This window comes from Emydura macquarii, unplaced genomic scaffold (genome assembly GCF_026122565.2).
Source record: "Emydura macquarii macquarii isolate MOO-44397 ecotype Brisbane River unplaced genomic scaffold, CSIRO-AGI_Emac_v2 contig_705, whole genome shotgun sequence".
Taxonomy (NCBI): Eukaryota; Metazoa; Chordata; order Testudines; family Chelidae; genus Emydura; species Emydura macquarii.
The window spans coordinates 28,184-39,115 of record NW_027130842.1 but is presented as its reverse complement, the minus strand read 5'-3'; the positions used below and the strand labels follow the sequence as shown (position 1 = coordinate 39,115).

The following is a 10,932-nucleotide window of genomic DNA, read 5'->3' as shown; positions in this document are numbered from 1 at the left end:
ATGGCTTCTCCTAATACCACTGAAGACTTGATTGATTGCTCTGAATTTGGAAATGGATCTTGTCCTGAGACATTCAGATCATCAGGCATTCGAGGTGCAATGTATTTGTCCATGTCTGGAGTCATCTTCATCACCATCTTTGGAAATCTTGCCATAATCTTTTCAATCTCCTTTTTCAAGCAGCTTCATTCTCCAACAAACTTCTTGATCCTGTCCATGGCTGTTACAGACTTTCTTCTGGGATTCACCATTATGCCCTACAGCATGGTCAGATCTGTGGAGAACTGCTGGTATTTTGGGATCACCTTCTGCAAAGTCCACTATAGTTTTGACCTGATGCTCAGTGTAACTTCTATCTTCCATCTTTGTTCCATTGCTGTTGATAGATTTTATGCTATCTGTTACCCTTTGCATTATTCTAGTAAAATAACTATCCCTGTGATAAGGCTATTGCTAGCAGTTTGTTGGACAATGCCAGCTGCTTTTGCTTTTGGGGTGGTTTTCTCAGGAGTATATGCTTCTGGAATAGACGGCTATAAGATTTTAGTAGCATGCTCTAGTTCGTGTCCTATTGTGTTCAACAAATTATGGGGAACAGTTTTGTTTACAGTGGGTTTGTTTGTTCCTGGCTGTATCATGATAGGGATATATGCAAAAATTTTTGTAATATCCAAAAAGCACGCACGTGTTATGAACAATATGCCTAATGACGCAAATACTGATGTCAGAAGTCAACTTTCCAAGAAAAAGGACAGGAAGTCCGCTAAGACTTTAAGTATAGTTATGGGGGTGTTCCTAATATGCTGGTTTCCATGTTTCTTTACAATCTTAATTGACCCATTTTTAAATTTCACTACCCCTTTAGTTTTGTTTGATGCTTTAAACTGGTTTGGTTACTTCAACTCTACCTGCAATCCATTAATATATGGGTTTTTTTATCCATGGTTTCAGAAAGCATTGAAACATATCTTAGGAGGTAAAATATTCAACCCACACGCTTGTACAACTAATCTTTTTACTGAAAATCAACCTCACTAGTATATCTGATACTGAAAACATAATCCAATTACAAAGAAAAACTATGAATTACTTGTTCATTATTCAGTGTACATGGTCTGAATGATATAATATGCATCTTAATTAATATTGCAAAACACTTTCAACAAACACTTTCTTTTCTTTATTTTTTAAAAAAGATTTAATATTTTATCATGGTTTTAATTTGTTCTTTTTTCAGTTACCCCTTTTCTATGGTGGTATGTAATTTCTTAATATCGAATGGGTCGTTTAACTCTATGTTGAATCCTTTAATACATGTAGTTTTAAACTTATGGTTTCAGAAAGCATTTTTTATATTAGGTAAAATATTGAATTGACATTCCTGTATTTGTACAGCTAATCTGTTTTCTGAGGCACACCACAAATGACTTCTTAAAGCAAACTTAACTGATACTAACTGTGTGACTCTTAGTCCTCCTCTAATGGCTGGACCACGTATAGATGTTTAAATCTGCTATTGCGTCCAAGCAACTAGATCAGATGTGAAATTCTCTCCCCACTGAAGTCAATGGAAATTTTGCAGTTGCCTCCTGTGGAGGCAACCTTTTAGCCCAGTTCCCTTAGTTCAGATAGTTGAAGCTTGAGCTTTCAGATCCCAAAGTCCTGCATTCAGTCCTCACAGATGAGCCACTCAGACACGTTGTTATACAATACTGATATTTAGTTATGTGGAGACTCCATTATATGCAAGGTAACTTATGTTATTGATCTAGATTTAAATTTGACATTAAAGATAAAACATATTGTAAATACATTGCATTTTGCTTGCTAAACTACAGGGTAACTTGTTTCTTTTCTGTTCTATTCTATTTCTAGTGGCCTATTATTACTTTAGCATCTGTACATTTCTTTGCTGAATTTTTAGCACAGGTGGCATGAATAATACCCACTCTGGATCCAACAAGGGGTGGGTTTAAACCCAAAATGTCAGTTGCTCCTCAAAAGCAGATAGGATTGAAATAGGCAGGAGATATCTGACAGGCTGGCTGCTTGCAGCCCACTGGTGAAACTCAGAGATTCTTAGGGTGGAGTTTTCCAGAGGGGTAGCCGTGTTAATCTGAATACAGCAAAAACAAAGAGAGTTCTGTAGCAATTTAAAGACTAACAAATTTAATTTCTGCAGGTAGTTGAAGCCCATGAAAGCTTATGCCTGCTGAAATTATATTTGTTAGTCTTTAAAGTGCTACAGAACTCTCGTTGGTTTTTTTAGGGTGGAGTGTGAACAAGTCCCACCTCCCCTGAGATAGACTGTAACCGAGGGTCTAATCCAGTGCTCCGTATGTGGAAAATGGAAAGATTCCCAGTGAATTCAGTGGGCATCACACCAGACACCAAAACAGGGAATGGATTTCAGGGAAAGAGAGATTTGGCATCTGGAGAGGGCAAGTGGCAGGAAAACAGCCATCATAAACATTTTCAGTTGTGAACAAAGGCTGCAGAAACCCTTTAAAGGAAGCTCTCAGATCCCATGTGCTAAAAATATCTAGATAAACAGTGTGAAGAATATTTTGAGCAGTAGTAAGTCAGCAGAGGTCATTGTGATGAATCAGCACTGGGTGAATCTGCTACAGTTTTTCTGGCTACTGACCAGAGGAAGATGGAGCAACTAGGAGGGGGAAGATTCCATGGCAGCTGGGATGGTTGGAAACCTGCAGTACAGTGAGGAACGCAGTTGTTCCTGGTCTCAGTGTGGCCGAGCAGAGAATGGCGATGGCTGCAGGTCTTGATTTCAGAATAAGAGGGCACATATGTAAATAGTATAGCAAAGGGTATGTGCATCATGTAAAAAGACCAATTGCGCTTAAGATACCTGACTCTGTGACCTTAATTTCTCTCCACCAATGGAAAATGACCCACTGCAAGGCCTGAAAATCATCCACTCCTCAGACGAGGGCCAACAATGCATTAAATAAAATATTTGGATTTGGAGGCAACAAACTACAAATGCTTCTGATGTTTGTTTGTTCAATGGCTTCACTATAGTCACTGCCAGAATTACACTGATTTAACATAATGCTTTAACACAAACTCAGGAATTCTCTTTCTTTCTGTCTGTCTCTATCTCTCACACACACATTCCCACATACAGACACTCTATTTCAAAATGGTTTTTATCTTCCTGCTACCAAATTCAGCAGCCATGCTGAAATTTTTAAATGTGGGTGCCTAAAGTTCAGTTCAAAAATCTATATTTAGGCTCCGTGGAAAATCATATCACCTTTTTAGGTGCCTAAATATGGATTCAGGAGCTAACTTCAATTCTTTTAAATACTGATCAGATATTAACATACTGCACAATTCCTCACTTGTTGGCCCAGTATGTTGTATATACTGCAGTAACAACATGCTTTCTGATTGCAAATCCTCTTTACTAGCCATTATAGGCTTGTACTCTGACATTGGGCAAATTGCAAAGTACTCTTTCTTGGCTGTAGAAATGTTTCTTCTCAGCCCACCTTTGTTCTACATGAAACATAGAACATCTTAACAATGCACAACTTCCAATAAACATACCTTTTGTGGAATGGTAGCACAGAAGCATTTTTGCTTTTGGGGGAAAAATACTCACCTCTTATTAAATCAGGTGTGTTATTCTTTTTCACTTGTAAACACTACAGATCTCCCCCCATTTTCCTATCGTTGAATATTATAGAAAATGGTTTTTCAAAAGCTTGTAGGCTAAGACATCTAGACCCAGACCATGTTGATCTCACTGGACTAAAAGCAATATTTTTTGTTTATTAAAATATTTCCAATTCTCTTCCACCTTCAGTGAGTGTATGTGGTCTTTTGTTGGTGACTCTTTCTCTGCCTGTCGCAGCAGTGACCGGTGCTGTCTGCAGACCCAGAGATCTTTGTACAAACAAGTGTTTATTCATTAGTTTTCCTTATTCTGACATACTATAGCTAAAAGATGTTGTAATTCGCCAATCCCTATACATTTTTACATGTTCTGCTAGTGGCAAGGATATATAATTTTTATGTATGGTTTGAATGATCTTGTGTTTCACAGTATGGACTGTTCTGGATTGGCATTCTATATACCCTTCTGAAGTCCAAAAACAAAAGGAAAAATGGGAAGCACATATCTTAGTCTTTCCATTTCATATCTAGGCTAAAAGAAAATTAAAGAACATCCAAACATTCAAAATACCTTGGGTATGAGTCCTTAGCTGGAAAATCTCAGGAGAACAAGTTTTCTTTTGAGATATGTGTTACTTATTTTTTTGAGTTATAATTCAGCAGAGCGACTTAAGCTGTGTTTAAGTCAGTGGAACTTAACTACGTGTTTAAAATGAAGTCTATGCTTTAGTGCTTTCCTCAGTGGGGATGATCTCCTGAAGTGAGACTTGGATAGAGCTAAGGATACAATTAAAATAGTTTGCCTTGTGGTATTTCACTTCTTGTGTATCTAGTCGTGGCTCAAATTTAGAAGTGAAGAAAAACAGGCTGAGAACAAACGTTCAAGAACCTTGATAATGGTTAAAGGATTAAAATGGTCAAAGGCTGAGGTGTTGAAATGGAAAAAGGGGAATGAGACTGTGACAGGGTGCTAGGCAAAGAAAAGCTAAGCTAACTGTCTGTCACATGAGCCCTAATTAAGGAAGGAGAATTGGAGCCTGCTGAGTAAGCCTGCACTTAATGGGCAAATAGGGAGCAGCTGCATGCCTCGCTAGCCAGGGGCTACAAATGGCTCACAGGAAGGCAGTGCAGAGGGGAAGAAGGAAAGAGAGCCCAGCCCAGCCAGCCAGCCAGCCTCCCTCCCTCCCTCCCTCCCTCCCTCCCTCTGTTGGTGGCTGAGCTGGTGAGGTCACTGTGGTTGTTAAGCTGAACTGTGTGTAGACAGAAGGGTGCGGGCAAGTAAACTGTTAAATAACCTCATGAGGAGTGCACCAAGCTGAGGTCTCTGATTGGTTTGTGGGTGCAGAGGAGCTGAGCAACAGGAGGGACCTGCACAAACCTGCTACAGAGACACTATTTCTGGAATATTTTGCCCATACATAACAATAACTGACCATCTTTGGAATCCCTTTCCCTTAGAAGGCATCCTGCTGTTTTAGAAATCGTTAAAGGAATATCTTTTTTTGTTCATCTCAACTGATATTTAATTATTATAATTTAACATGTACATTGAAAATAGAACATAGAGATCCCAGACAGGTTAGGGCCTCATCAATGCTGGAAAATAAGGGTTTTCCCCCATGGAAAATATCAATGAAAATGAAAAATAATTCATTTTGAGTGTTTTTTTGCTGCTGTTGTGCCTCATGGGAGCGCTTGTTCAAGTGCCTCAGGCTCAGTTCTCCTCTATAGGCTGCGCTCCTTGACTGGACTATATCTCCCCTCTGGCTGTGTGGTGGTTATGTGGCATGAAAGTTGCATCGCCAAGATACATTACAGGAGATGAAGTCTAGCTGTACAAAGAGATGAATAAGAATATCAGGTGCCTGAGTTACAATTTCCATGAAGCACTGTGGCAGCATTTAAGAACGGAAATATTTTGCGTTTGAGATGAAATATTTTGGTTTCTGGCCATTCACTGTTTTGATGAGAAATTAAAAATTTACACTAAAAACAGACATTTGTGGCAAAAAAAAAAAAGTGTTTAGCCATAAAACCAATTTTCCAGCGAAAAGCAGTTTTGACAGAACATTTTCAAACACCCCACTGAACCGAGTAAATGAGAATCCCTGTCCCCACAATTTTATAATTTATAAAACCTTACATGGTTTTATGTTTCGCATATATAAGTAAACACAAAGTTCATCCTCCCATTTCCAATATGGCTATGGACCAAATCAAATAATCTCCTCACTGAGTTGTTTGTGCATTATTTCTATCAGTTGCACCAGCAGAATGAAGAGTTTCAGAGCAAATCTGCCACAGGAAAGATACCGTAGTTGACTTGTGAACTCACCAGGGAATGCTACAGGTCACTCTGCTATATATATACTAGCAGCAACCCAGTTAATCTGACTAGGAAACAGGAAAAATTTCAAATGCATTTTCATTTGAGCATTGCCCCAAAGGAGTTATATGAAGAAAAAAAGCAACCAGACAAGCTTTGCAATTTAATAAGGAAAAGGAGATATATACGCACTTTGCAGATAAGCTTATAAACCATTCATTGATCTGAATCAGAAGATTTTCTAAATGAAACCAAAGACTAGAAACAAAAGCAAAAATCCCAGCCAAATGTATTTTCTATGAAGAGATGAAGTACAGAGAGTGATCAGGTAAAACATCTTTTACTCTAAAAGTGGTGTAACCAACTGCATTTTGTAAAGTATTAGAAGAACTGCAATTCATTTGATTTTTCCAGTCTCAGTAGTGGAATGACTGTAATGACAAAAAGCTTTCTGATGATTATTTCACAGAAATATTTTTCTGTGAAAGAAAAGAATAACTAGACCCACTATGTAGAATAAAGAAGTCAATTGAATCATAAAATGTGTGGCAAGATCATTGAGAAACTGACTAGAGAAGGATAGCTGAATCATCTTCAACAATTTATGTTATGCCAGTGACAGATAGAACATCAGTAAATGGTATTCATGAGCTGATATATACCAATGTGAGGACTGCTGGGCTGGGCTAGAGGTTTTGTTTTTCACAAGATTGCAATCTCTAAAAGGTTGCTTTTACAAAATCTGTTATTGAGCACACACTCTGCTATTTCTTAGGCACGGTAATGTCATTAATTGTTTCAAAGTAGCAAAGCATGATAAGACAAAAAAATCCTTTCCTGCAAGCACTTTCACTCTTTTGGGTAGGCCTATTGATGTCAGTGGTGTTACTCATGGGGGTAAAGGTAGACCCATGCTTAAATGCTTGTAGGAATAAACTTAAATAGACATAAGGTGTTATATTGCTTCCATCAAAGTCAGTGTTAAAGCTCTCAATGACTTTAATGGGGTAAGCATCTAGCCTACAGTGCATCTGCTACTTTCTATATCTTTGGTGTAAAAAATAGAAAGGAGAAAGATCACAAGTTAAGCATGCACACAGCATTGCTTGCTTTTGGGGACATTCATAGCAGAGGGTTATTTATATAAGATAATCAACATTACTATAATGACTCTACATTGTGGTATCAGCCTGGCATACCTGTTGTAAACCTGCAATATGTTTATAATAGCAAATGTTCATATTCTTATAATGTAATGGAGTTTCAAAAGGATTTTAGAAAGTATGCCAAAAATCTTTCATGTACTCTGTGGTACAGAAATAACTTTATATGAACCTGACAAGCTGGGAGAGAGAAAGAAAAGCAGAAATATGTGGGGGACAAATAAAATGGACGGATAACACAGGAGAAGGGATATGGAGCTATAGAATTGGAAAGGAGGAAGAAATGGGATTTGCAGCTGAGGTAGTTGATTTCTTTAAAAATCTGTATTCTACTGAAGAATGAATCCCTGAAGTGTACATAGGTTAAGCATCTAATTAAATGTGGGGACTTTGTAGACAAAGAAACCCCCAACAATTGAGTGTTGCAGAACCTCTTCTTGGAATTACTGGGGGAATATATTTTACTACTGTGAAGAAATGATAATTAAACTCCCTAAATCTAATAACACACACACACATATATATATATAGCACGTGTGTACATTTATGTATGTGTACGTGTGCATGCACACACTAGCATATAGGATGTACCTTCTCAGGCCATATAGGCACCTTCAAACTTCATCACTTTAATTCTATTGTACACCAAGAATCATGTGCTACTTTGCTGGCATAAGAAGTAGCATGTAGATAAGAGTATGCAGACTGTAGTGTGACAAATATGTTTTCCTTCTTCTTACACATGTATATTTGTAATAGTATATATTGGTTTAAATAAAAAAAACAGCTATACATAATAAAGCATTTATAAAGTTCACTAAACCGGTGTCATTTTACCCGTTTTTCAAATCTTTCAATGGATTGAGGTATAGATTGTTCAGAAAACCAGACTGACTACAACACTATGGTATTATAATTCTCTTAATCCTAGCCAAGTACGTGTTGAATGTATGCAGCTCAGTGCATTAATATTACAAACAGAAACTTCTCTGCAGTGACCTATCAGCAAGCATGTTAAAACAAGGAGGCTGTGAGTGAGCTTTTGTCACTCTTTTACAATGAGGTCTGGCCAGCTTCACAAAGTGCGGTATGTTAAAATCTTTATAGCATCAACCAGTTTTAGTTTCCTGATGCTGTAATGTCTCTTCTGGCAGTATGGGCAGTACCTCTAGGAACAAAGATGCCTGAGATGATAGTTAGAGCTGTGCAAAACAGGTGAGTGTCGCATGTCTCAGGCTTTCATTTTGTAAATCACTTATCATAGTGCTTACAGCATTGAATGTGAACTCCATACAGAAAATATCCAGAATTCCTTAAAGGTGAGCAGACATTGCTATGGGTCATGTTTCTTCATTTATTTATTTTTCCTTTTCCCCCAGAACTGGCTGTCCTGTAATACTTTTGAAAAGGTTACTTTCGATGATGCCAAGTCATGAACTCATCCAACCTCTGGAGTCCACAGAAAGTGCAGTATTGCTTTGACTTTGTTAACAATTCATGTGCTAGAAATGTAAGGTCTACAACCAGTCTTTGGGCCATGTACCTCTTCATGGTGGGAGCTATAGTGCTCACAATGAGTGGAAACCTGCTTGTGATCGTTTCCATCGCTCATTTCAAACAGCTTCACTCTCCAACCAACTTCCTGATCTGCTCCTTGGCAACTGCGGACTTTATGCTCAGTTTCATGATTATGCCCTACAGTATGGTCAGGTCTATTCAGTCATGCTGGTATTTTGGAGACATCTTCTGCAAACTCCATTCTTCTTTTGATATAATGCTGTGTACCACCTCCATCTTCCATCTGTGTTTTATCTCTGTTGACCGTTACTATGCAATATGTGACCCCCTGCATTATGTCACCAAAATGACTATCCCTGTGACATTAGTATTTGTATTAATTAGCTGGTCTGTCCCATTCTTATTTGCCTTTGGTCTAGTTTTCTCAGAGCTGAATACTGATGGCATTGAAGAATATGTGGCTTCCATTGACTGCAGAGGTTCTTGTGCACTGATATTTAACAAGCTCTGGGGAGTGATGGCTTCTTTTATAACCTTCTTTATCCCAGGCACAGTGATGGTGGGTATTTATGTTCACATATTTTCCGTGGCAAGAAAACATGCAAGACAAATTGCTGAAATGCCCAATGCAATAAAATGTGTCTCTGCAATGAGAAACAAAATCTCTACAAAAAAAGAGAACAAAGCTACTAAAACTTTAAGTATAGTCATGGGGGTGTTTGTTTTTTGTTGGCTCCCTTTTTTTATTCTTACAATAGGTGACCCCTTTATTAATTTCTCAACACCTGAAGACTTGTACAATGCCTTCCTCTGGCTGGGATACTTCAATTCTACTTGTAATCCAATCATTTATGGATTATTTTATTCTTGGTTTCGCAAAGCATTTAAATTGATTGTGACTGGTACAATCTTCAGACCAGATTCGTCTACTCTTTCTTTGTTTCCTGCAAATAATTAGTTAACAAGGTAGGCATTTTAGGAATGGAATAGCATTAATAGATGCCTGTGCTGCTTCTGGAGATCTTTTAGAATAGATCACATAGAGAACTACATACTGACAATATTGACAAGAATGTACACATGCTTTTGGAGAAACTCATTTGTAGCATGTCTGTATAGGTATTGCTGAGGGATTAGCATGCTATTTTAATGAGCTGTCTGTGTAGATAGTAGGAAGTGACAGAGCAGTCTGGCAAACTATAAGTACATTCTATGCAGGTATGTTACTGTATACGCAGTGATCATTTTGCCAGCTACACTACAATATCATTTCTGTCCAAGTACCAGTTGGAGCCTCTAAGAGCAGTATGTAAGCATTAATTTGTTATTTAGTTGCCCATGTTTCAAAATGGACTCCCCATGCTGGGCCCAATTACACCACCTTTACCCCAATGAGAGTATCTTTCTTGAATTCTGAACATGAAGAAGGGAAACAGAACCAAGCCCAAAATGTTTTCTCGAGCTAAATACTGATCTTTATCTACATATAAGCTACCCAAGCCAGTCTCAGACACACCAGTCAATAAGCAATTAAAGTCTGTGGAAGGAAAGTGATTTGAATGTTCATTGATTCCGTGTATGGTTTGTGTTGTAGCTGCTGCACCTGAGAAATCACCTCTCTCTCCATGAGTTAAGATAGCCGAGATCAGCTGAGACCCTTAGAAGTCCCGACGAACATCTGGGAGCTCAAAGTGGGGAATTTATGCAGGAGGGCAAAGGTGGTGCCTAAGTTTGTTCTCTTTTACAGTCCCGTCCAAAGTCCACCGTTTTTATGCTGGCTTCTGCCAGAGGGGCAAAGAAGATCTCTTGTGGTAAAGGCCTAGTACTATTTCATATTTGATTTTGTACTGTTTATGAAGCTATGTACATTAACCCAGAGGCAACAATGATCAAATACATTTTAAAAACTGGCAGTAAATAAAAAAATCATAAAAATGTGTTCTATTAGTATATGTCTACACATTTGCATATCAGTATATATCTAGGATGGTATATGTTGTGTCAGTTAGAGGTAGGATAGACACTAGAGGAGTCTGAACCAGAGACTGGATTCCACTTTCTGGTGGTCGGTTTCACTGTTTGTGTATCATGCACATTATTGTAGCTGGGAATCAAACCCGATTACTAGTTCAAAAGCTACTGCTCTATTATGTGACTATGGGATCTTTTCTTGGATGAGCCAGCAGGAGCTACAGTAGGCCTGTCTCAGTTCAGTACAGTACTATCACTATTACTATTACTATTACTAAATAGAGATCTCTCAACGGCTTGATAATGAGCCAT

General features: G+C 38.2%; 2 protein-coding genes across 2 annotated transcripts; both read left to right on the top strand.

Moving 5' to 3' along the window:
• On the top strand, nt 1-1,038 carry LOC137149012 (trace amine-associated receptor 2-like). Its single transcript, XM_067542231.1, has one exon. It carries the CDS (start codon nt 1-3, stop codon nt 1,036-1,038), a length of 1,038 nt encoding a protein of 345 aa, XP_067398332.1.
• Nucleotides 1,039-8,563: 7,525 nt separating this feature from the next.
• On the top strand, nt 8,564-10,556 carry LOC137149136 (trace amine-associated receptor 4-like). Its single transcript, XM_067542510.1, has 2 exons — nt 8,564-9,208; nt 10,244-10,556. Exons 1-2 carry the CDS (start codon nt 8,564-8,566, stop codon nt 10,286-10,288), a joined length of 690 nt encoding a protein of 229 aa, XP_067398611.1. The 3' UTR covers nt 10,289-10,556.
• Nucleotides 10,557-10,932: the final 376 nt, after the last annotated feature.

Bases quoted from the DNA above. Each gene is read 5' to 3' on its own strand.
- LOC137149012 (XM_067542231.1), top strand. From the start codon at position 1: ATGGCTTCTCCTAATACCACTGAAGACTTGATTGATTGCTCTGAATTT.
- LOC137149136 (XM_067542510.1), top strand. From the start codon at position 8,564: ATGAACTCATCCAACCTCTGGAGTCCACAGAAAGTGCAGTATTGCTTT. The intron at 9,209-10,243 runs GTGGGTATTTAT...TTTGTGTTGTAG, and splicing joins TTATCCCAGGCACAGTGATG to CTGCTGCACCTGAGAAATCA.